This window comes from Sapajus apella, unplaced genomic scaffold, assembly GCF_009761245.1.
Source record: "Sapajus apella isolate SASKATOON/1434 unplaced genomic scaffold, GSC_monkey_1.0 scaffold4, whole genome shotgun sequence".
NCBI classification, from domain to species: domain Eukaryota; kingdom Metazoa; phylum Chordata; class Mammalia; order Primates; family Cebidae; genus Sapajus; species Sapajus apella.
This window is the reverse complement of record NW_022436944.1, coordinates 19156777-19183860: the sequence shown is the minus strand read 5'-3', so window position 1 is coordinate 19183860 and position 27084 is coordinate 19156777. Positions and strand designations below refer to the sequence as shown.

The following is a 27084-nucleotide window of genomic DNA, read 5'->3' as shown; positions in this document are numbered from 1 at the left end:
AAATATATAATTCAAAATTAATTGATACCAGCTTTTAACCCTTTTAAATTAATATACTGATATGGGTTTTTGCTGTGTTTTTATAAATTGCATCATTAAAATTAGACACATTAAGGTTCAGATAACGTCTTGACTCTTCATCTAAGAGAAATCAACCTTCTACCTTAAATAACCCCTGGTCACTGTGCCTCTTGATTCACTTCATTGTCAGCTTTCTAGTATATGTGCCTAAGTTATTATACTCTTCACTTTACTTCAATAATATGGACCTGGTCTGGATTCCTATGATAAACTAATTCTTACAAAGCATTCAGCCCAAGCTAAAATCAAGTAGTGGTATGGCCACGTTTTATATAATTTGGCTTGAACAGTAAGGTAAAAAATTAGGTATTATGTTTTCCTTAATAGCCCTGTAATGCAGTTATAATGTAGAAAATGTATCTAGAAAAGCTAGTTGCTTGGCATGAGCATGGATAGTGGTGGAAATCACTGTAAGACACCTAGGCAGGCAGCTAGCATCCTTTCAATTTATGAAATAGCTCACAACAGCCTTTCTTCTTCTGTGGCCCTCAAGGCCTCTCCTAGCCTGAAATGATTCTGATTCAACTAGAGGTCTAAATCCAGAGTCTCAAATTAGTGTGTTTTTCACTTTATCTTATGACAAAGGAGTTCCTTGCTATTTACATCAAGAACCAAAGTGTTAAATGACCTATAAAAATTGCTTTTATCAAATTAAGACATGAATTCTAGAAAGTAACCCAAATCAGCAACAGTTATGGGAAAACCACATAATTAGTTACCTTCCTCAGAAATATAAATATGTAAAGTGATATATGCAGACAAAAACTATTTAAGATCTTGTCTCCAAGTACTAATTATACACATAATTTTATTTGCATATTAATTATATGTGTTACTTGGTGTCAGTCAGTAACAGAAAAGAGTTCTAAGAACAGAAACATCTGGTCAGACGCAGGCATCAGACTGAATTAAACCATATTAAGAGGCTGGTTTGACACAATGATTTACTTAGACACCCTTCATTAGATAGTGCATATCAACCACTATTTAGTTTAAAACATCTGTGTGATGTTTTTAATTTTTAGAAAATTAAATTCCTATGCCAGATTTTATTTTAAAGTAACATATTTGTTTCCTTTTTTATTTACAAAATCATAAAAGGCCAAATTCAAAAAACAAACAACATGAATATACTAACAAACCCAAACAGACTGGTGAACAAATATCAAAGGGAAAGCACATCCATTGGACTGAGCCTCTGGGGCAGACACTGTACTTGTATTCAGCAGTTAAAAACTCCAGTGTTTTTAACATTGCTCACATTTTAGATAATCAATTTTTAACATTGTCTCTTCTTTGATCAAAAGTTAAAATTAGAAAATAAAGAGTTGTTAATGAAAGATAACTCAGAAAATAATTATTAAGATAATAATCAAACTCAAATGGTACAATTAAGTAAAATCTTATTAGGATCCATATAAGATTATGGGAGAAATGCAAAAGAGATATATGTCAAACTGACACAGCGATAATCAACACCTCATATTAATGCCTAACTGCCTAATAATAATAATGTTCAGTCAGATACAAATTCATATTCCACAGATATACAGAGTCCTAGCAAGTGTTCCAATCAAATAAATCATTCTAATGTGTCATTCCATTCATTTTTTTCTTCTGTTTCACATTTTTACTACTACTTACCTAAGTGTATAACATGCTACATGCTACAGCACGCTGCAAATGTTGAAGTTACAATTGGTCATGTGACAAACAGGAGTGTGGAGTGTAGGAAAGTGAGTTCTGAAGCAAGGCTGTCTGCGTCCAGTCCCATTCAAGATATGCATTAGGTATTTCACATTGGCAATTTATTTAACTTTGCTTTACCTCATACATCATCTATAAAATGGGAATAATAATTGAAACGATTTCATAGGGGTTTCATGAAGATTGACTGGGATCATAAAGTTGCTCTTTGCCTGGTCCTTTACGAATGCACATACACACGTGTGTGCGCGGGCACACACACACACATACACACACACACACACACACTGCAATAGGGAATAACTAGAGGCTATCACCAGATACTCCACTTTCCTCGCAGTGAATAAATGAGTAGTATTGCTCAAACGTTGGGAAATCCAGGTAAGTAAGTGTAGAGTCTGATGTGTGGTAACCAAATTAGGGAGTTACCAGGAGGATATTGAATCTTATGGAAACCTTAAACCATGCTTTTTGAATACCCCCATATCCTGGTGTAATGTGGGCATCAGGAGAATCCAGTCCCTTTTATAAGACAACCTAACAGTGACTCTACCTTCCTGAAACATCTTTCCCCAGTGCATGCGCACACACACACACACACACACACACACACACACACCCCAGAGCCTATGACAGTCACATACATTGGTCTACAGTTCTCCAGTCCTTCTTTGTTGCTTTCTAAAAGCAGCAAAGGATGGGACCTTTGAAACTGTCAAAGTAGAATTTATCTCATCTCTTCTCTGAACCTCTTACTTACTCCCTAAACTTGGGAGACAGACTTCCAAGAGAGTTGGTTGATTGGGCCAACCCTACACAAGCCTCTGAAGACTAAGGAGAGTACAGGCCTAATGCAATACCCAGGATTTTACTCTCGTGATGAAGGCATTGTTGTACAATGGCTCACAGCTAGGGTGCTGACATCAGACCCTCTAGGTTCAAATCCCAACTTCTGCATTTCAACAGTTGTGTCAATTTTGGAAATTGACCATACCTTCATAAAAACAAGGAGTGATAATGGTACCCAATTAATCATGTCGAGTGATAAAATGTAAATACAGTACCGAGAAAAGCACCTGGCTCATAAGAAAGTTTCAGGAAACATTAACCATTTGTCTTATTCAACCCCCAGTGATAATTATTTAGCCTTTCACCTAAATTTAGAAATTTTCTTAAACAAATTAAGCAAATTTTGGGGCACTAAATAATATTTGAGAAAAAGTAATTTGGTTTCATCTGTTTATGCCTGGCTGCCGGTTAGTGGAAGGGCTCGTGAAAATAACATCTGGCCCCAGTTCTTAATTTCCAGCCTTAGGCTTAATTTCTAGCCCCTATCAGCAACAATCTGGTACCGTTCTGATGTTCTGATGCAGCTGCATCATTTGTGGAAAAGTTGTACTTCAACTCACACTAATTTTTTTTCTGCTGTTATCACAAGAGTTAAATTGATATGTGTAAGTCTAAAAATATTCTTAGATACAAGCTTCCTGTGACTAATTAATACTGCCTTATGTTACAAATCAACCTCTGGAACCATAAAATTTCTCTTCTGCTTGGTTCCTCTACTTCTATTAATGCAAGTGGAGCAAAAGCCGTGTGCCCTCTCTAGAGCTTAAAGCAATTAATTATGCCCGTAATGACCACCCAAAATATAATTTCAAACCTTCTCCAGCTTTGTGTGAGTTTCACTGCAACACTCTCCACCTGATTCCAAAATTGCTGTCACGAGTTTATTTTCTCAGAAATCCTAGATTCATCATAAGTCAAAAGCAAAGCACACAGTGAGTTAGATATAATGTGCATAATGATGTGCTTGTCAGTGCTGCTATTAGGAATCAATATTCATGAGCAGCACTTGGTCCCATGTGCTAAATAAACTCTAATTAGGGGAATACAGCATTTGCGTTCCACATCAAAACTCAGATCAGTCAGTCAATCAGCAAGGAGAAACCAACAAGTAGAGTGGAGCTCAGCAGTGTCAGTGTCATAGCTCATTATTATAAGAAATTGAAGAAATCAAAGAGTCAAACATCTACATAGCATCAAAGCCTGCTTTAAAAATGTTATGTCTATAAAATGATTGTCGATTTTGTGACCAACTTCACTATTATTCTGAAGTTCATTGGGAACCTGAGGCCACCAAGAACTTAGGTTTTACTTCATTTCATTCTCACCACGAGCATGGTCACCACAATTGTAAAAGTTGGAAAACTGAGGTTCAGAGGGTAACTAAACTGCCCAAGATCATATTTAGCATTATGTAGCCGAACTGAGCTTGGAACCCAAGAAGGTCTGAACACAGGTCACTCACTGCTTCCTTATTTGATAAGATTTATGGTGATGGAAAAAGTACATGATATTGTCTCAAAGATTAGTATGAATGTTAAAAAACAGACATCTTCCTGCATACAGGACTCAATGCTAACGGCAGAAAAATACGTGTGCATTTCATTACCAAAAGGTGGGTAATGCCTTTTTCTATATAGACTCAATGAGAAATGAGATAAGCCAAAATAGAAAATTGTTTGGATAAGTACAACTTCAAGAAATCCTTTCTTTTTAATATTTTTATTAAAACATTTCCATTATAAACAATAATTTTCTGCCCTGCAAAATAGAGTATATTGAATATGGTTTACGTTTGAGTAAAGGATTGTCATTATCAATATAAACTTTCATACTGTGCTATGATGAGACCACTGACCCGTGTTTCCTAAGTCCTTCTGTCTAGGGAGTTATTTTACTTTTCTTTTCTTTTTTTTTTTTTTTTGCTGTCAGCTATCACCTGTTGATAACAGTGAGCTCACTGCTTGCTTTCAGCAAGTCATTTTCCCTACATTCAATATATTGCTTCTAGATTCAACAACATTTTTAGAACAATATCTAAAATAAGACAAGGCTTTTTATGAGGGTGTTTCTAAATCTCCTACAGCTGTAAAATAATATTTAACATATTAAGGAATCTAATAATAGGTTTTAATGCAACCATACATCAATGGACAATAATTTGATCATATAAATTGATACTGCCATATTAATCTCAAAGTGACATTCAACATCATTCTTAACAGTAAAACGTTAGTTTTCCTGTAAAAGGCAGACAAAAAAGAATGCCCTCTATGGCTACTGTTATTTATCATAGTTCAGAGAGTTTGGCCAATGCAAAGCAAGAAAAAAAAGAAATAGTTGTTAAGAAAATTAGAAAGTATAGGTATTGGCAGAAGAAATAACACAGAAAATACCCTGAAGACATAACTAAAATTCTTTAAAGTAAAAAGATATTTTTAATCTAATAAAATAGCTAAGTGTAATCAAAGTAATTTTTTTTTAATATATGAATACTGTCATAACCAATTCAAAAAAGCAGTGAAAAAAAGCCACTTACAAAACTGGTAAAAACTATATATATATAAATAGGTCATCAAAATGTATAAAATTTTACTAAAGAATCAAAAAGATACAACTATATTATGATCCATTATTAATAAAATCTATTTATTCATAATTTAATATGTCTCTCAAAATCCAATTTTTTCTGATGATTCTAATAATTCCTAAAATGATTCTGATATGACTTTATTTTTTTTTGAGACAGAGTCTCTCTCTGTTGCCCAGGCTGGAGTTCAGTGGCATAATCTCAGCTCACTGCAACCTCCACCTCCTGGGTTCAAGCAATTCTTATGCATCAGCCACTTGAGTAGCTGCGAATACAGGTGCCTGCTACCACACCTGACTAACTTTTGTAATTTTAGTAAAGAAACAGTTTCACCACGTTGCCCAGGCTGGTCTCAAACTCCTGGCCTCATATGATCTGCCTGCAGCCTCCCAAAGTGCTGGGATTACAGGTGTGGACCACCATACCCAGCTAAGACATTTATTTAAAATAGGTGAAATTACTCACAATTTTTGGAAAAAAAGAATAAGATACATTATCCAGTATTAAATTTTACTATAATTAAATATGATTTGGTTTCTCTTAAGGCATAAGAAAACAGATTAATAAAGCAAATAAAAAAAATTCCAAACAGACAAAATAAATCAAATACTTGCATATATGATGAAGATGACATTTTTAAAACAAATAAATCTTGAAACGAGGCAGTTTGCATTCAAATTCCCAGCTCCACCATATATAAACTGTGAGTATTTAAACCTCTGAGCACTAACTTCCCCAGCTGTAAAATGGTAATACTGACAAGCTTAGTTAAATACTGTATGTAAAGCTGTACCTGGCCTGTATTAAAAATATGGATATCTGAATCCAAGTGAAAACATCAGGTAGGCAGTTGGATGTGTAAGCCCAGAGTTCAGGGGAGAGGCCAGACCTGGGGATTCAAGTATGAGTGACCATCAGGTGACCCTTACAGCCATGAGACCCCATAAAATGATGATATGAGATGGCTCAGAAAGAGATAAAAATAGGAAATGACGAGGTGTAAGCTTCTTGACCCCCAGTGTTAGTCTCCCAGTGATCTTTTCCCATCTCTTATTTTACCCCCTCCAAATCATCTTAGCCATTTTCTAGATCCGTAACTATAGACAAGTTGTTTCAACACTTTGTACCTCATTATTCTCACCTGTACGATAAGCATAATAATCTCATGTGAAGATTAAATTAATAAGGTACATAAGGAGGTCAGAGCAATGCCTGGCACAGGTTAAGTGCTAGGTACCTGCTTACTATTATTATTATTATTATTATTATTATTATTATTATTCAAGTTTCTCCCAGATCTCAAGGTGTGAAATTATAAGGTATGGTCTGTAGATGTGTGCATGAAAGTATCCTTGTTTGCCTGTGTTAATGTGGATGTAGATGTATGTGTGTTTTGGAGAAGGATGGGGAGTACTATAGCAGTACAATATAAGTCACAAGCATATTTTTAAATATTCTAGTAGCCACATTAAAAAAGTAAAAAGCAACAGGTAAAATTAACAGTACATTTTATTAAAACCAATATATTTCAAATATTATTTCTACACAATAATATAAAACTTATTGGTGAGATAATATATATGACTTTACTACCATCTTCGAAATCTGGTATATATTTTACATATACAGCAATCTACTCCTGGACAAGCCCTACTTCACATGTTCTGTAGGCACTTGGGGCTAGAGACTATCACACTGGACAGCACAGCTCTAGATAAATGGGGAGACCAGAAGCCAGACACATGACATGTCTAAAGGAGATGGCTAGAGGAGAATAATGAAGAAACATAGCAAACTTGATTAAAGATACCAGAGAAGGAAGAGAAATTTTCTGCAAATGAAGGATAACTGTGTTTTCCTTTCTCATGATAAAACGCGTATTTTATCATTCCCCTGTCAAACAGAATCTTGATTCATGATCTACAAGAAGAGATCGAGAAACAGTTTGATGTTAAAGAAGATACCCCAGGCAGGCACAGCTATGCAAAATACAATAACTGGGAAAAGGTATAGTATAAAATACCTCAACCTTTTTTTAAAGTTATCCTTAATATTTATTGTCATTTTTTTCTTTTATTCTAATTTCTCAAAATTGGTTTTGCTCTTAAGATTGTGGCTTGGACTGAAAAGATGATGGATAAGCATCCTGAAATGGTCTCTCGTATTAAAATTGGATCTACTGTTGAAAATAATCCACTATATGTTCTAAAGGTAAAAATAATTCAAGAACCACTAATTCTTATTATTGTTGAAAAACATGAATTCAAAGTTACTTTGTAACACAACTGAGCTAATTCTGAGGCAAAACATATTATCTCTGAAAGAATATTTAAGCTCTGAACATCCATTCAAGAATAGAAGTGACAGGGGGTTTTGGTGGAACCAAGAAAGTGTCTAGGTGAACATTTGTCAGAGATTGCACAGTGGACAAACCGAAACAAATATTTCATCCCACAGCTTTATTACAAGTCTGTCATGTCTGTAGTATTAAAAAAAAAAACCGTCATTCACCCCTTAAAATGCAGTGAAACTGATAAATGAATGTCATGAAGGGGATTTAAATATCACAGAGTCATAGGACTGTAGAACAGCATGTTAGGCATTTCAACCCTGTATTGCTGGAGGGTTCCCTATAACGGAGCTAACAATTTTCATTCAGTTGCTGCTTGATTTTTGCACATCCAGATACTGCTCCCTGAAGCAGCCACTTAACAACTGAGAAGCCCATCCACACCCCAAATCCCCATCCATTGTCTCCAACCACCCAAAGCAAATCTGGACTCTCTTCAAAATGACAGCCATTCAAGTATCCAGTACTATTTCTCTTTCCCACTCCAACACTGTGGGTAACCCCCAAATAGGCACCGAGGAAGGAGAACTAAGCAGAATACTGGCACAATTAGTGCCTGCAGAATATCTCAGTTTATAGTGTTACTACTCAGTTAATCCCCTTTATATAATCCTCTATACATAATCATATTTTAGTTCATAGAACGAGTTCCTAAAGAATATCTTACCACTCAGTTATTTCCATATATATATATAATATATATAAATATATATATATAAAACTATATCTTAGTTCATAATCAGAGGAATGCCTAGAGTAGACACAGTACACAGCATGAATTAAAGAATAAGCAGCTTATAGTCAGAGGAATGTCTGGAGCAGACACAGTGCAGAGCACGATTTAAGGGAAAAACAGTTATACCAGGACAAAAATCCATGGCCCAGGTGGCAGCATTCAGTATTGTAAAGATACCCGCTGTATGGCAGGCGTGGGGCAAGAGCCACTCCTCCTGATAAAGGAGTTGTAGGACCTTGCCTCCAGTTCTTGTGGAAGGCTGCCCTCAGACCGGCAATCCCTTGAGCATCCGAGGGCTCAAAACCCCTCCAGATAATCGCACCTTGGTCAGCTTTTTTACTGTGCTAGCTCAAAAGCATCCTCCTATAGAATTCATTGGAAGCTGCCAGCAGGTGGCGGTAGACCCTGACAGCTCCGTCACTGCTGTGTGACTTAAGCATCCTCCTATAGATATTCTTAGAAGTAGCATGCCCATAAATAGAGGTATTGCAAACTGCACCCTCTTCGCTGAGCACAGTCTACCTCCATGCCTCGGTGACCTAACGGTGGTGGACCTCTTACTGCACACGGCCCACCTCCTTGTATTGATGACCTAATTGGGTTGGCCCCTTGCTGCACACTGTCCACCTACTAGCCTTGGTAACCTGATGGAGGTGGACCCCTTGTTTTATTGCTCATGACCCTATCACTATCCTTAAAGATGACTTCACTCACTACCCTACCCCCTAACCTATACCCAATAAATACAGATGCTTCTGGACATTCGGGGCCTCACCTGTCTCTGCTTATAGGTAGCGTGGCTCCCCGTGAGCCCAGCTGCGCTTTCTTTGTATTTCTGTGTCCTGTCTCTTTATTTCTTGGATCTGCGCCTCAGCACAGCATAAGGGACATCCCACAACCCTGTGGGGCCCTTAGCTCTACATCTGGCACCCAGTGTGAGGCCCTTAGCCCTACACAACACAATTTCTTCTCCACTCCAGGGTAAATATCCCCAGTTTACAAAACCTGAAAAAACAAAAGGAAATACAAAAGTGACTTTATAATCTGTATCTCAGAACACAGGATGTTAGCAATAAAATAAAAACACAGGACTACAATTTTTTTTCAAAAGCCTACTAGCTGCCCTAACACTAGAAAAAATTTTTGAAAAATATGCATTGTAATAGATTATGAATTATATATAGACATTTAAGGATATGTCCCATGGTCCCTTCTGAGAACAATATGTGCATACATGGTTCTCATACAACAACAGATGGAGGAAATAATTGCTTTGAGAATATGAATGAGTTATTGGTCGACAAGGGATCAACATATGAGTTCATGCAAAATAATATCTTATTTATTTTTAAATAGATTGGGAAAAAGAATGAAAAAAGAAAGGCTATTTTTATGGATTGTGGCATTCACGCACGAGAATGGGTGTCCCCAGCATTCTGCCAGTGGTTTGTCTATCAGGTAAGTGAATCGGAAGACTCTCCTAACTCTCCTTTGATTGCCAAGTCTCCAGCACTTCACCAGCGGCAACATCATTTCCAAACATGCAGTTCCACTTAACTAGAAGAGCCCACATTTGGTGCTGTCAGAGAAGAAATGCTCTGAATTTTACTCATCATTACATTTTTATGAAATTGATACCTTCCCTTCAAACAATTCTTAAACTCAAGCTAAGAGTTTATGAAACTCAAGCTTTTCTTGGGCTATAATATGAAAGTTTTTCCTATAGTCAAGTATGGAAAATCAGAAACCATCTTCATATGACAACATACAAATATAAACTTTCTTCAATGAAGTCAAAACGTAGACCTTTAATTCCTGTTTAGATATTTCATTGCCAAACATGTACTTGGAATTTTCATGTTTCTAAGTTTCCTTTCTTCCTTTCTAAGAGAAAAATAACTCCCTTTTTTGTTTTTTGGGTTTTTTTGGGGGGAGGGGGTGGTTTTTTTGTTTGTTTGTTTGTTTGTTTGTTTTTGAGACAGAGTGTCACTCTGTCGCCCAGGCTGGAATGTGGTGGTACAATCTCTGCTCACTGTAACCTCTGCCTCCTGGGTTCAAGCAATTCTACTGCCTTAGCCTCCCAAGTAGCTGGAAATAAAGGCATGTGCCACCACATCTGGCTAATTTTTATATTTTTAGTAGAAATGGGGTTTTTTCATATTGGCCAGGCTGGTCTCAAACTCCTGATGTCAAGTAATCCACCTGCTTTGTCCTCCCAAAGCGCTGGGATTACAGGCATGAGCCACCACACCTGGCCTATAACTCACTTTTTTAAAAGTTAAATCTAATTTATATATTCAATATTCCTCTCACTCTATTGCCAGTGTATTTTGACTCCTACTATATTTTAATTTTCTCTGACAACTTTTGCACATTGCACACTGGTGAAATATGTATGGCAATGGTTTTCTGGGCACAGATACTTTCTCTAGGAAAGAATCCACCGGGAAGTGACTTACCCCTGTGGTTGTTTTTGCTCTCCCAATTGAGGGCTGAGAGCTCCATTTACTCAACACATAAAGGAATGCACATCACAGGGCTACAGAAAAATCTCTTGTCTTCAATTCAGATTTACTTGGAAGGGACTTTCCAAGTGGTGAGAGAGATTTTAGGTAGCTACAGAAAGTGCATGTAATTAGAGAAATTTCAGCCAGATGTAGGGGAAAGAAAGTTGATTGTTTAACCTCTGAATTCTTGGGTATTTTATTAATACAATTTTTTTTCTCTGATCCTTCTTGTAACTATTTCATAAATTCTCTCCAATATTTTCTTATTCCTGTGCTTATAGACTCAATCTATATTTATGTAAAGGATGTGACAGAATCAATTTTAAATAAGTTGTACTAAAAATTTTCCATTTGGCTTCCAATCTTTCTATGAAACATATCTCTCATGCTACATTTGGAATGCTACAAGTCTCCATAATTAAATGCTCCTTTAAAGACTGTTCATTTTCATTAATGTCACTAAATAAGTGAGATTTTTCCCCTGTAATCTAAATGGATTGTTTATTTTTGTTCATTTTAGAAAAAATATGTTTGAAAGCATGTGATCTTGGAAAGTGAATCAAGTTATTACGATTATAACTGCAGCTTTCCACATAATAGCTAAACTTCATACCAATATCTTAATTTTTTTGTCCTCCTACAGGCAACCAAAACTTATGGGAGAAACAAAATTATGACCAAACTCTTAGACCGAATGAATTTTTACATTCTTCCTGTGTTCAATGTTGATGGATATATTTGGTCATGGACAAAGGTACTGCTCTGTACTCTCTTGTTTGCATTTAGATATTATTTACTGGCTTTAATACACATTGTTATGTATTCAGCTTAGGGTGTAGGTAATTAGTTAATTCTAATTCAGAAAAGTATATTTTTTAAAATCTCGGTTTCAAATTAAGTATGATTTCTTGGTTGCATAGGTATTCTTGAAATAATATAAAATGTTTGTTGCTGAAGCTAGTTGTGTAGAAAATGAAATAAAGCAGTAATTATAGAGGAAATCTATGATTGTATTATATGATGGCATATCTTGCTAAGAATAAAGTCAATTAAAACCATTATGAACACCGTGATTTAAAAAAAAAAAATCTTGTCATCAATTTTGAATAGAATTTGAGGTAGAATCATTGCATCAAAAAAAATAAAAAATAAAAGAGAGATACAGATACCTATTCGTCTTTTTACAGGATCTTTTATTGTCCTGCTATTGCTAAGTAAGATTAATACTGAACTCTCAGACAGACACTACCACATCAAGTTATTTTCTGCAAATAATGCTCCAACAGTCAAAATCTGACCTGCATTATATCTAAATCTACATAGGGTAAAAAAGCTATTTAAGTTATAATTTAAATTACAGTTAATTTCAAAATACCATTGGTCATCTTCTAATACTGAGAAATAATCAACAGTGTTTAAAATTAACTGAATTATTTCATCAAGGCCTAAGGATACAATATTAAAAATCATGATTCTGAAAATATTACAAATTATAAGAAAACAATATTTTTTCTTTTTATAATAAAAGGCCTCATGTTAACTAGATAGATTTCAAATAAAGTTGCAGACACCTGCAGAGAGAATTTGAAATGATCAAGTTGAAAAATGCAAACTGATCTTGTGTAAACATTCATCATTCAATCTGGCAGAACCGCATGTGGAGAAAAAATCGTTCCAAGAACCAAAACTCCAAATGCATTGGTACTGACCTCAACAGGAATTTTAATGCTTCATGGAACTGTGAGTAGCAGACTTGCTATCAAGGAAAATTGCTATAAAGAATATTTAGGCTCCAGGCCGGGTGCGGTGGCTCATGCCTGTAATCCCAGCACTTTGGGAGGCCGAGGCAGACAGATCACAAGGCCAGGAGTTCAAGACCAGCCTGGCCTGACCAACATGGTGAAACCCCATCTCTACTAAAATACAAAAATTAGCTGGGCGTGGTGGCATGTGTCTGTAATCCCAGCTACTCGAGAGGCTGAGGCAAGAGAATTGCTTAAACCAGGGAGTCAGAGGATGCAGTGAGCAAGATGCCACCATTGCACTCCAGCCTGGCAACAGAGTGGGACTCTGCCTCAAAAAAAAAAAAAAGAAAGAAAGAAAGAAAATAATATTTAGGCTCCAAACTTAACTAAACCACCTACTTGTTTCAGTAAAAACAGTTTGCTTCGAGTGAATGTTAACTTTTGTATCTATAACATGAAAGATAATCATCACTACCATTGAGGGATGTTTTGCTGTGTGGAAGGAAATGAGGAGAAAGGGATTATTATTTATCAAACCATCTCGTACTTACTATATCTAGCTTGCTAAAAATTAAGCACAATCCAAATGTATAAAAATTCAGATAATCTGAATAAAGACCTCAGATTCCTCTGCTTCCTGATGTGAGAAATGTCAGTGGTTAAAAGCAACATGCAGGTAGTTTTTCAGATATTTAGTGAAAAGAATCATCTGGAGCAAAGAAAGTGAAAAAGTTTAATGAAAATACGTATTAAGCAGAGAACTGCTACATCAGAAGATGCTTTTGTTGCTATACACCTATGACTTTATCACTGCACACTTTTAAAGAGAAATTACCATTGCCCCAATTTATATATTTCTTCTGTGCCTAATTTTGTTGAAAACATCACCTGAGCTTTTAGCTCTATTCCACCATAATGAACATGATAATAGCAGCAGCTATCCCTAATTGAGAGCTTTCTGCTCAAACAGGCTGAAGAAACTTGGGCTTAGAGAAGGTAGTTCTCACCAGCCCCCAGCACATTAGAGCTGGGGCTGAATTGCAACTGGAGTCTATCTGGCTCCAAGCCATGGGCTGCTTCTGATTTATTATTCCTGTTGCCTTAGGAAAGGACAAGGAAATAAACAAGGCTCAGAATATTCCATTGGGCTAAGTCTGTTACAATCTGGCATGTGTGTGCAATGTTAATCTGTAGTGACTATGACACAAGAGACATTGAAGCAGCCCTGTAAACATGAGAGGGAAAAATGTTTAAAACATTCTGTGAATATATAATACATTAGAAGAGGCAGGAGCTGTATGGATGGAGAGTAGATTGTGGTCTCATCTACCTATGTCTTCTGCAGCTATTTCTGACACCAAGAACCCATGTGCAGAAAACTATCGGGGCTCTGCACCAGAGTCCGAGAAAGAGACAAAAGCTGTCACTGATTTCATTAGAAGCCACCTGAATGAAATCAAGGTTTACATCACCTTCCATTCCTACTCCCAGATGCTATTGTTTCCCTATGGATATACATCAAAACTGCCACCTAACCACGATGTCTTGGTACGTAGAAAAAAGTTTATGGCTTACGCATTGATGCCACCATTGACTTTCAGTCTGTTCTTTATTAACTTGGGTATGTTGAAAGAATTTCACATTTTAATGTCAAAGAAAAGAACTAATGAAATTTGCCTTGAAGTTAAAATCATAATCTTTAGATTAATTCTTCACTGATAAAAGTGTATAGCTAGTAAATTATTTTAATATGATTCTCAAGGGAAAAAAATCAGGTAGAAATGTCTGTACAAGGCACAGTAGAAGTCTATTGCTACACAGCTCACTGTGAAGTTTTACATTTACCCTGGGTCTACAGCAAAATCATGCACAGAGAAAGCCCTAATAGAATAGCAAAGACATTCACTAGCCCTGCCCCCCAGATATCAGATTCAAGAAGGCACGTTGTATTTTTATCTTCCTGATCAACTGGGAAATTATATTATTTTACTATACAAAGAAGATTATAAATGTTTGTGAAGCTTCCTCACTAAGAATATGTTATCTTTTCAAAGCTATAATCCATTAAGCACGATTTTTTTCTATGAAAACTGATTTGATAATGTGAGCTTTAAAAAAAATTCTGCATATGGGTTCCAATGAATGACAAGAAGTGGCAGAGTGAATGGGTGGAAAGAGGGATAAATGTTTTGAATTGCTATAGAAGAAATAAAACAGATAAAGTTTAGCGGCCCTAATCCCATGGTGACTGGCAAATATAGCACGTCCAGTAAAAGCAGTAGTTCAAATACTGCCTCATAAAATTTTTTAAAATTCTTAAGAGAGTACAATTTTCATTTTGACCTCAGTCAATTGTATTTAGCACAACAGCATTTAATGTTAATTGGAGCAGAGATCTGAATCAGTCATTAAAATCATCTCTGTATATACAACAAAGAAAACATACCATCAATGTATGGCCCATAGTCATTTATTATCCAGTCTAGGTGATAATCTGAGCCCATGAGTTCAATTAATGTATACAAAGGTTCAGCACTGCAAAACCAATACACTGTTATGAAAATGACATTATGGGTTAAAAAAATACATATATCCCCAAATAAAAAACACTTTGAGTAAAATGAGAGTTCTTGCATAGCCACTAAATTGATTAAGGAAAAGTATTTTTTGGTTATAAACATTATACATATAGTCTTTCAAAAGTCTTTATTTGTGAGTGCAAATATGTTAGTAACTATATTCCATTAAAATTCATTCTGACAGTCATTCTCACAGCATGAAACACTTATGTGTATTAAAAGGTCATGACAAAAATGCCACTCTGAAAGAGATGCCCTAATTAACAACCATTTTAAAGAGGGGTCAACTGCCCTTCTTCCCTTGCTATCCTGTAGCCTTACAAACCTGTCAGGGACCAAGGAATGTAGAACACAAGAGAAACTGGAGAAACTGCCAGAAGAGGTAATTATCTGAACTCCCCCCCAAAAAAACAGAGGAAAAATAATGTCTATTTTAAAAGAAAGGGATGAGGAGGGAGAAAGAAAAGGAAGGGTAGAAGCACAAAATGAGATATGATATTACTGTATATAATTGACTGCATATTTAAGTCTTTATAATTACTGCATATTTACTGAAAATGTTTCTTATTTAACCACTTACTTTATTTTGATCTTCAAATTCCAAATAACTAGTAAATTTGACTTTTTTCATCCCTAGTAATGCACATATTTACATATGTATGTACGCATTGGCTTTGGTTTTGTTAAAACTTGGAATTGAATTCTGGCTTCACCAGTTACAAGTATCTAGGAAATAGTACTATCCATCTCATAGGGTTGTTATGAGTCTTGAAACTGTAAAAATCAAGGGTTAGCACAGTGTCTAATCTGTAAGAAAAAATCCATAAAAATTGCATGCATACATGATCACATATTCTTCAATATTTACACAGTATTCTATCATTTCACTCTAACTTTCCTTTCTCTCCAGGCCAAAGTTGCAAAGATTGGCACTGATGTTCTATCAACTCGATACGAAACCCGCTACACCTATGGCCCAATAAAATCAACAATTTGTAAGTTGCTCCTCTTATTTACTGAGCCCTTTTTCCCTAATTATTTTTATAAATATTAAAGAAAATTATGAAATTTGTAATTCAGGTTAGAACACCTGGAATTGTTCATTTAAATTTGACTTTTCACAGGAATTTTGAATTATATATGAATCTAGGGAATAGATTCTGCCCTTTTCTTGGGATAAGATTTTTCTAGAAACAAATTATACTGACCTTGGTTACAAAGTCAACGGAAGCTATTAAGTCAAGACAGATTTACAGTTTAATTCATATACCTTCCTGTTTCTCACCTCTACCACCAATAAGGTGGTGTCCTTCCAGGAACTAACAAAAATTCACTGGAGTGAGAAAAAAATATTAGCCAGGTGTGGTGATCTATGCATGTAGTTCCAGCTTCTCTGGAGGCTGGAGTGGGAGGATCATTTGAGCCTGGCTGGGAAATCAAGACTGCAGTGAGCTGTGATCGTGCCATTGCACTCCAGCCTGTGCAACAGAGCAAGACCTCATCTAACAAACAAAAAATTAGTTGAAGCAGTCTATACTTTTTTTTAACCATTTGACTTTAACTGGACTTTTTCTTACTTGCCTTGTCTCCATGTAAGTATGGTCTTTTCCTAGCTCCTGATAGGAAAACAGAAAATCAGTTTCAGTCCCTCTGGTCATGTAAAACAAGTTATTTGTCCTTCTCACTTGCTCCTTCTCACTATGTTCAACTGAAATCTGTATAGTGAACTAGAAAGGAGATCACAAGACTCTAGCTCTGTCACTTTTATATTCTCAGCACCATTTCTTACTCTTCACTATTTTAAATTTGTGTTGTCTTTGTGTGTTTTTAAGTTATTGACTTGGATTTCTTGGCTTTGGTTTTCTTGTCTCTTATTCTATATACAAGGAATCAGTAAACTTTTTGTGTAAAGAGCCAGATAGTCAATAGGAGATACCGTCTCTGCTGCAGCTACTCAACTGGAGCATCATAGCTGAAAAACAGCCATAGACAAAAAGTCAGCAAATGGGCATGACAATGTGCCAATAAAACTTTATTCACAGAAACAGGAGGCTGGCCAGGATTTGCCAATGTCCATACTTTATGCTAAATAATACCTACAAATTTTTATGGAGTCTTAACAAGTTAGGCACTGTGCTTAGCTCTTGATTTTCACAATCTCAAGCTTCACAGCAACCTATGCCCACCTATGAAGTGGTCAGTACTATTTCCCAGTTACTGGTAACTGGCAAAGCTGGAGCTCAATCCCAGGTTTTAACAAACAGAAGTCCCTGATCTTGCCCGCTGTGCATACTGTTTGCACATTTGGATTTTGTAGATGAAATATCCAGGATTTTCTGTTTTTAAGCAACAACCAAAAAATCCATTTGAGAATCACCAAAGACCATCAACTCAAATCCTAGGAAGTAAGTCCACTTTCTGCTCTTATAGCAAGCTCCCACTAATCTTAGTTTGGGAATGATTTAGGAAAACCTACCTTTTTTCCAAACCAAGTTCAAGCTTCAGTTCTTAGTGACAAAATTTATACAAAATTCTCAATGAAACTTCTCAAAAGCAGGAATTATGCTTCGGATTTCCTCTTAGACCCTATAACATATAGCACAGTGCAGGGCATGGAACAACAGAATTAATTCCCATAAACTTGTTCAATGAAAATGGTGTCCTTGTTCAATGAAAATGGTTCAATGAAAATGGCTTATTCAAAAGAAGCGAATGTGGGTTGAAACCACAACAGAACTGGGCTTGATTAATCCTGCATCATTCTCTAGACCAAATATCCAACATTTTTTAGCATGAAGACAGCCTTTTGACTTAAAAATTTCATGAACAACCCTGCCACCACCAAACATACACTCATATTTTTATTACACTTTTAGAATCTGTGCATTAAAAAATATATATGTACGTATGAATCCATGGATTCATTTTAACAATTTTATCTGGTAACAGTTTTTAAGTCATTTTTGTAATCCCAGCTAAAAGTATAAACTTGGAACTAAAAGTCTGCATCCTCAGCAATGGCTATAGAATTTGAAAATGCTGGAATCAACATATACAGTTTCTAGGGCTTATTTATCAGAGGCTTCTTTGGCAGAACTGGGAAATGACTAAAAAAATGAAAAAGTCCCATTTCTCAACCACATTCATTAACAATCACCTATCCACCAGTCACTGTTAAAGTGCTGAAGAGAAAGTGTAGTGATACAGATGATCCCCAGCATCCACACAGATCTTGCTACAACCTAGCCATGCTGGGAACCCATTACACATACAGGTGGATGACCACAAGACTGCAAAATAGATGCTATGTACTCAGCTATGTGAGTAGACAAAAAGTAAGCAATGTAAAGAACAAGAGGACAGACTAGAACATTAGTTTAAAATGGCAGCCCACTTAGTAGATACTAGTAAATAAGCCACCCAGACATCATGTAAGAGCAATTCCTTTAAGCAAGAAAAACACATATATTCTTAGAGGAAAAGAACAAAGCATTCCAAACAGGAACAAACTTTGCAAAAGGCAATTAAGGCATCAAATAAGTATCCATATGCATGTGTGCGTGCATGTGTGTGTGTGTATATCTACAAAAGTATGAGAATACAGAGCTATGCATGGCATTGCATTAAGATCTTTTAATGAACAAAAATGTATGGCGTACCCAGTAGCAAGTCAGTATGTTGGAGCTTTCAGAGATAGATGAGAGGACTTAGGAGGCAATAAACTACTACTCTTAAGGAAGTCACTTTCTAACTGGAAGGAGCAGATAGCCAAAACTACCATAGCTCCATGCCATCATGTGTCACTTTCAAAACGGAAAGATAGAGTCAAGAGGAATTACTATTCTGTTTAACTGTGCAGCACCATTTAAGATTTTTGTTATACTAAAACATTTTAAAGTCATTGAGATTTAGAAAGAATTTCCTTTGTCATGCAGTGCTGCAGCAGCTTAATTAATGATAAAGATTTCTAGGACAGACTGCCTTAAAAAAGCATCTGATAGAATGTTCATCAAACATTCATGAGAAACAGAAGGTAACAAAGTAGTTGACTTGGTAAGAATAAAAAATAAAAACATGATTAAAGTTTAGTCATTCCAATAATCTGATTGTCACTTAACTTGTCCCCAGATTTAGGAAAAGCATCTAGAATTTGCCAGTGTTTTTTTTTTTTTTTCTCTTTGACTTGATGAAGACAGAAAAAAAGGACTGGGGGAGAATTTTTTTTAAGCCCAACTTATGGAGGAGCTCTGGCTTTCAGAAAAAAAATATGTTTGCTATTTGAACATGAGAAGCAAGCATATGAGATAAGTTAAAATCATAAATTTTGAAACCAGGGAGAAACATAGGCAATGATCTAATCCATGGTTCTCAAGCATGAGTTCCATTAGAACATCAGGAAGCTTTTAAAATGCATGGATGGTTAGACTCCCATTCCCAGAGATTCTGATTCCATCAGTCTGAGGTGGAGCTCAGGCACTCAATTCATTTTAAAGTATCTAAAGTGATTCTCAGATGAAACTAGGGTTGAGAATCACTGATCTAAGCAAAACCCCTCATTTATAGACTGAAATTCTGATACAGGAAGATTTTATCACTTTAGGGCAGAACAAAAACAACAATCAGCATTCCAAACCAGAGTTTAAATAGTATACCTTCCACTTTGCCCCAAAGCAGCAATATTGAGATGGCACAAAAATGTAAATAGTAACGTTAATGTGAAATTATTATATATGCATATAAACGGCATATCCAATCCTTCATCATCTTAGAAATACCTAAACATAGTACCTAATGAGCAAGAATAGTTATTTGAGTTGATAAGAAACAAGAAGTTTGCATTATTAATAAAATTCATCTGAGTCACAACATGAATTAAAAAGTTAATTTCAAAGTACATATTTTGTAGCTTCCTGCATGCACCAAAATTGCTAGATCTACCCCTGATTCTCAACCCAGTGCTCTTTCTTCACATTCTACATATTCTGCTTTTTCAGAATTTACATTCTTAAAATGTAAGAATGTAAATTCTGAAAAAGACAAAGCTAAGACTTGTAGCTTGTAACACCAAATCTCTATGTACTAAGACACATTCAAACTGATATTACAGAAAAATATTTCAGTTTATGCTTGTGTATCTCTGACTTCAGCTCTTGCTTCAAATATAATTTTCACTTAATGTTGATATAAAAGTATAAGTTATATTGAATACATTTAAATAATACTTTTTTAATGATATAATTTTTTAGAAAACACTGTATCAAGTAAGCAATAAATGCAGCACACATTAAGTCACCAGTACCACTTTATATGGATCCCTTTGGGCTGAAATCACATTTCTAGTTTGGTATAGTTTCATTTTGATTTGTTCTAATTGAATTTGTTGCACTCAATATTATGCCTTGAAATAAATAGGAAGTATTTTCTTAATATTGAACATAGAATATATTGTCAACAAAAACAAAATTATCTGATAGAACTGAGTAAAGACTTCGTATTGGCTAGACTGCAGAGTGGCACAAAGGTAGCACAGTACACTGATTAACAACATGAACTCTGAAGACATAGCCTGAGCTTGAATTCTGATTCAACTATCTACTAGCTATGTGTTTTTCAGCAAGTTGCTTAATCTCCCTGAGCCTAAGTTTCTTCTTCTGTAAAATGGTAATTGTTACTTACATTTGGGATAGGAATTAATTAAATGAGTTAGCATACATAAAGCACATAGAAGGGTACTTGGTATTTAGCAAGTGATCATTATTACATTTTATAAATGCATATACATATCTTAGTAGGTACACATGGAAATAAAAGGCTAAGTATCATGTTAAACAAATTGAGTTCTGGCTAGGCACAGTGATACACGCCTGTAGTCCCAGCTATTCAGGAGGCTGAGGCAGAAGGATCACTTGAGCCTGGGATGTTGAAGCTACCGTAAGCCATGATCATGCCACTGCACTCTAGCAAGGGCAACAGAGAGAGACCCTGTCGCCAAAAAAAAAAAAAAAAAAAAAAAGAAGTTCTATATTTTTTTCTCAAAGTAAAAACTTTCAATGTTATATTTATTTTATTTATTTAATTTTGGTTTGCAAATTTAAGATCAAGAAGATAAAAAATGTATTCTGCTTGATAGTATCATATAATTATGAAAAATCAAATTCCATATCTTCCCAGTCACCACAATTAATCTTAATGAGAAACTTCACATAAAGTAAATTTCTCAAAATAGAATAGTCATACCCTCTAACCCTTGGAAATCCCAGCAGTTTACTCAGCTGCAAATAGAGAGCTACTGCAGTTAGAAACCGGCTGAGTTTATTAAAATGTCTAGCATATCCTAAATTATAAGACATAATTCCCATTTACTTTACCTCCTTTGCTACCAAACTCGCATCTTAGCATGAGTTTTTTCTCACGAGCTTAAATCCAACTAGCTAAAAGTGGCAATTTTCTTGATCACTGAAGCCAGTATCTATTATTTCAGCCCACATGTTCCATCAATTCTATGCAATATTTGACCCTGTTAATAACTCTTCTTCTTGCCATTCCCTTGGCTTCCTTGGCTTTGAACTCTCCTGGTTCTCCTTCCTTCTCCTTTTTTTCTACTCTTTCCGCTGACTGCCTCTAAAAGTGGACATTTTCCAAAATAATAGGGTACAATATATGGACACTTTCGCGGGTTCTCTCCTCAGGTCCCTCCTCTTCCTTCTGACTCTCCTCATCAGGAAACGACCTCTATCCCCACAGGCTAGAATCCCCCATTTGTTACTTAAGGCACCAGGCAATCACCTTTATCCACTAAGTGAACCAACCGGGCCAAAATAGCAATGCAAAGGCTTTGAAAACTATATTGGCTGAGTGCAGTGGTTCATGCCTGTAATCCCAACACTTTGGGAGGCCAAGGTGCAGGGATCACCTAAGAACAGGAGTTCAAGACCACCCTGACAAACATGGCGAAACCCCATCCCTACTAAAAATACAAAAATTAGCTAGGTGTGGTGGCACGTGCCTGTAGTCCCAGTTACTCAGGAGGCTGAGGCAGGAGAATCATTTGAACCCGGAGGCTGCAGTGAGCCAAGATCACACCACTGCACTTCAGCCTGGACAATAAAGTGAGACTACATTTCATTAAAAAAAAAAATAAAAAGAAAAAAACCTGTCCGGGCGTTGTTGCACACACCTGTAATCCCAGCACTTTGGGAGGCTGAGGCAGATGGATCACCTGAGGTCAGGAGTTCAAGACTGGCCTGACCAATATGGTGAAACCCCGTCTCTACTAAAAATATAAAAATTAGCCAGGCATGGTGACTGGCACCTGTAGTCCAGGCTACTCAGGAGGCTAAGACAGAAGAATTGCTTGAACCCAGGAGGCAGAGGTTGCAGTGAGCCAAGATCGCACCACTGCATTCCAGCCTGGCACCTGGCAACAGAGCAAGACTCTGTCTCGAAAAAAAAAAGAAAAAAGAAAGGAAAAAGAAATACTACATTGTCATCAGTACCACAAGACACAAAAGTAGGCCAGGGCCTGTGTACTAAACCCAAACAGGGTGACTACCTGCTAAATTGAAGACTTAAGTTACAATTTTGTATGTAATGTGATAGCCAAAATGTCTAGAATATAATCAAAAATCGCTTTCAATACTAAAAACAAGAAAAATTACCACTTGAATACAAAAAGACAATGCATAGATGCCAACACTGAGATGATTTAGACGTTGGAATTTCAAACACTGGAAAAGAATTTCAAAGTTGCCATCATAAAAAATTGCCTCAACAATTACAGATGGCTTTGAAACACATGAAAAAATGGAAAATATCCTCAAAGACATTTAGGATATAAAAAGGAACCAAATGGAAACCATAGAACTAGAAAATATAAAAACCTGAACAACAACAACAAAAAGCTGGAGGGGCTTTAATAGCAGAATAAATATGACAGAGGGAAGAATCAGTGAACTTCAAGACAAAACAATAGAATTCACTCATTCTGAAGACAGAAAATAAAAAATAAACAAAGCCTCAGGAACAGACAGCATAATAATAAAATATCCAACATTGATGTCATCAAGGTCCAAGGAAAAGACAGATAAAGGGAATGGGAGATGAAAACAACAGTTGAAGAAATGAAAGCTGAAATAGCCTACATCTGACAAAGACATAAACTAACACAGTCAAGTAGCTGAGTGAAACCCAAGCAGGAATAACCCAGAGACACTCAAATCAAAGCACATCATAATTAAGCTTCTGAAAACTAGACAAAGAACAAAATCATAAAAGGAATCAGAGAGAAATGATCTAGTTAAAAACAATTCCAGTGATAGCAGATTTTTCATGTGAAATCATGAAAGTCAAAAGGAAGTAACATTTTCTCAAGGGCTGAATTAAAAAAACCTATCAATGCTAAATTCAGTAAATTCAATATCCATCAAAACCATTTAGAAACGAAAGAGGGAATAAATATATTCTCATACAAAAGAAAATCAGGAGATGTGTCCCTCAAATACCTACTCTTAATGGCTAAAGAAACCCCTCTAAACATGAAGGAAACACTCACAGAAAAAGCCTTGGCACGGCAGAAAGGAAGGAAGAAAAATGGATTAAGTATAAATAAATAAATAATACACTGTCATCACATGATAATTGAATCAAAAATTATGTCTATTTATATAATGTTTAATGTATTTAGAAAAGTACTAAAGACAATTGTATTCTAAAAGTGGGAAGAGAAAAAGGATCTAAAAAGAAGTAAAGTTTCTACGCCTCACCTGACCTAGTAAAATGTCACAAGGATTTTTAAGCTTTACTCACAAACTCTCATCACTCCCTTTGCTCTGATCCAGCTGGATCTCATTCATTCCTAACAAGGCCTCCATACTTTTCTATCTTTGTAGTTCACTGCCAGAATTCCTTTCTTCCATCTCCAGCTGAAAACGCACTAGCCTTTCTTGAAGTCTCTCCTCCAATACCATCTCCTCCATCATGAAGGCAGTATCTGAGCTGGCACTGGGCATGAAAGGCAAACTCATCAAGAATAATCTCTATTTTCTTTTAACTCTTGATAAAAAATTGTACCTTTTCTATGGTACTTAGCATATTCTGCTCTGCCTCTATTGACTTATATCTTGACTTCTGCCTCCTAAATTGTAAGTTACTGAAGACACCAGTAGTATCTTCTGCATTTTTATACCCTGCACCAATTACTCTACTCAGTGTCAAGAAATGTGTCTTATAAATATTAAAGGTTTAATAAATATTTGGTGACAAATTTAAGAGCCAACACTGTTTTCATCAAAATATCTCTTCTCTCTTTCTTCATCACAGCTTTGAATTCTTAATTTTCAAATTTTTCAAACCTTTCAAATGTTATTGTTAAACTCATTGCTTGTCCTAGAACATAAGTGCCTTTCCATAAAAAAACCTTTTCTATCATGTAAGGCAAAATATGAGTACATAAAGGCAATTATGGTATGTATATGCACCTGTATATGTATATAGCTTCTAGATGTGTGTTATATTTATATAACCTCTAGATGTGTTTATATTTCCAATCTTTTTACCAAAAAATAGATTGAATTAAATTTCATAAAAGTTGACATGGAATTTTTGAATTAGGATATTAAATATGTCTTTACAATAACTAATTTACATTTTATTGATCTTTTGAGTATGAAATAGTTTACCCCAGCAATATGCGTGACAAGAGACCTAAGCTATAAAAGAAGGAATGCAATTCTGTGTAGCTGGTGTGTATAGTTTTTCCCTGGTGGTTTTCAATGACCAGTGACTCCTTGCCTGGTTTTCTCAGCTGCTAGCACTTGCTCTGTACAATTGCTCTGAACACCTCCATCTGCAGAAATATGTGCCTAGGAAATAAACTCAACTTAGTACTGACCCAACCAAAATGTAATTTTTTTTAATGCAGCACACATTTGGTGGATTCCAAAGTCATGATTATGTTTCACTATGCACTCTGTACTATTCAGACCACTATTCTCATTCATTACTGCAATTAACTGTACACATAATTATTTTTATTGCTAATTATACACCACTGATTTCCATTTTAAAAATATTAGCATTTGTCTCTAATTAAATATTTACTGCTTGTGTTTTACAGACCCGACATCTGGTTCTTCTTTAGACTGGGCTTATGACCTGGGCATCAAATACACATTTGCCTTTGAGCTCCGAGATAAAGGCAAATATGGTTTTCTCCTTCCAGAATCCCAGATAAAGCCAACCTGCAGAGAGACCATGCTAGCTGTCAAATTTATTGCCAAGTATATCCTCAAGCATACTTCCTAAAGAATTGCCCTCCTTTTGGAATAAGCCAATTAATCCTTTTTTGTGTGTGCCTCTCATCAGAAACTCAATCTTCAATTATCCCTAGATGCAGCTTCTATATCACCTGAATCCTTCTTGGCTCATTTAAGTTCCAAGTTATCGCTGTTTGCTTTTACTTACTTGCAGTAGCACCATAACAAAGTAGCTTTAAATGAAACCTTTTAACTACCTTTCTTTACTCCAAATGAAGTTTGGACCCAGCAGAAAGCATTATTTTGAGTATTTTGAAAGGTGATATACAGTGAGGCACAGAAAATAAATAAAAACCTTCTGTTTCTCACAGATTTTCACCATGTGGCCTTCATCAATTTATGTGCTAATACAATAAAAAATAAAATGCATGTAATGCTTTAAAATTCATTTTTTGATACACTACATTCTCTGTATTTCTCTATAGCATTAATAATCAATATTAATGTCAATCATTCAGTCTGTTAATAAGAAAGAATATCTTCAATTTGCAAAAGCATAATTTGCCTATTTTTTTTCTGATAGAAGACATTGTCTATATCCTCAAAAAAGCAAAAGTATGTCCCGGCAGGAAAGAAAGTGGTTCATATAGGATGAATCTCAGTCCTTTACACAACCAATCCAGTTTTCATCAGCATAATGTACATTAAATTCAAAATAGTTTCATTTAGCCTGCCATAATCAGAAGAAACCACCTGCTAAAATATCTCATTGCCAGTACAGACATGGCCAAGACAGTCTGGTCAGCTATGAACGCTGCCCTCCTAACGGATAGAAAGGAAGCCTGGAAATGTACTGTAAGTTGAGGAGAGAAAGTCATGTTGACCAAAGGCAATTCGAGTAACTTGCTGCCTTTATACCATTTATAATCCTATTATTTAAGATGATATTATTGAATATCTTCTTCCCAACACCTATGCCTCCATGTGCAATCAAGTGGCAACAGTGGTAGTGTCTACATTCCTGAAACCCAGACACAGATGCTCACCACAGGACTGACTATATAATTTGAGGGACAATTAGAGAGTTCCTTGACTTTCAGTAAACTTACTTCTCAGAACACTCTAGACAAAGTTTTCAAGGATCGTGAAAAGTCCTGAGAATCTGGGACATGCCTCATGAATCCTTTAGGGACCCATAAAAGAAAGCATGCCATCAAAGCTGCAAGATGATAGTGTGTTCTGAAAATCATGCGGTAGATCAAAGTTTCTCATGCAAAATTGTCTAGGAAAAACAAATGTAAACTAACAAAATTGCTTTACAAGGGGAGGAGGGGAAGATGACAGAGTCAAGAAAGTAAAAGACAAAACTGTGGCTATGAGATTATATTGTCTCATTAAAAATATGGTATCTATATCTAAATATTTAGCATTCCAAACTAGCTTCAGAACGTGGGAATATAAATTTGTTCTATTATACATGCCATATGGGAATTATATACTCATTCACACTTACTCAAATAAGAAATGACTGAAGTAGATTCTAACCCTAAAATTCATATAAATACCTCTGATTCCATTGGGGCATGAGGTGGAGGAGATAAAAGAGATAATCCAATTGCAGAGTATTGTCCCATGTCCATCCATTAGTCAGTTTATAAAGACACAAAAGTTTTACACACCATTTGAATTA

At 35.7% G+C, this 27084-nt stretch overlaps 1 protein-coding gene across 1 annotated transcript in view; it reads left to right on the top strand.

Annotated features, from left to right (window-relative positions):
- The window catches only part of CPA3 (carboxypeptidase A3), a 30563-nt gene extending 4725 nt beyond the window's left edge, over positions 1-25838 (top strand). The window contains exons 4-11 of the mRNA XM_032263812.1: positions 7129-7231; positions 7334-7435; positions 9667-9768; positions 11461-11571; positions 12467-12557; positions 13908-14110; positions 16052-16136; positions 25256-25838. Coding sequence (XP_032119703.1) covers positions 7129-7231; positions 7334-7435; positions 9667-9768; positions 11461-11571; positions 12467-12557; positions 13908-14110; positions 16052-16136; positions 25256-25443 — 985 coding nt within the window. The 3' untranslated portion in view covers positions 25444-25838. The remainder of the gene's footprint in view (positions 1-7128; positions 7232-7333; positions 7436-9666; positions 9769-11460; positions 11572-12466; positions 12558-13907; positions 14111-16051; positions 16137-25255) is intronic.
- The last annotated feature ends 1246 nt before the right edge of the window (positions 25839-27084 follow it).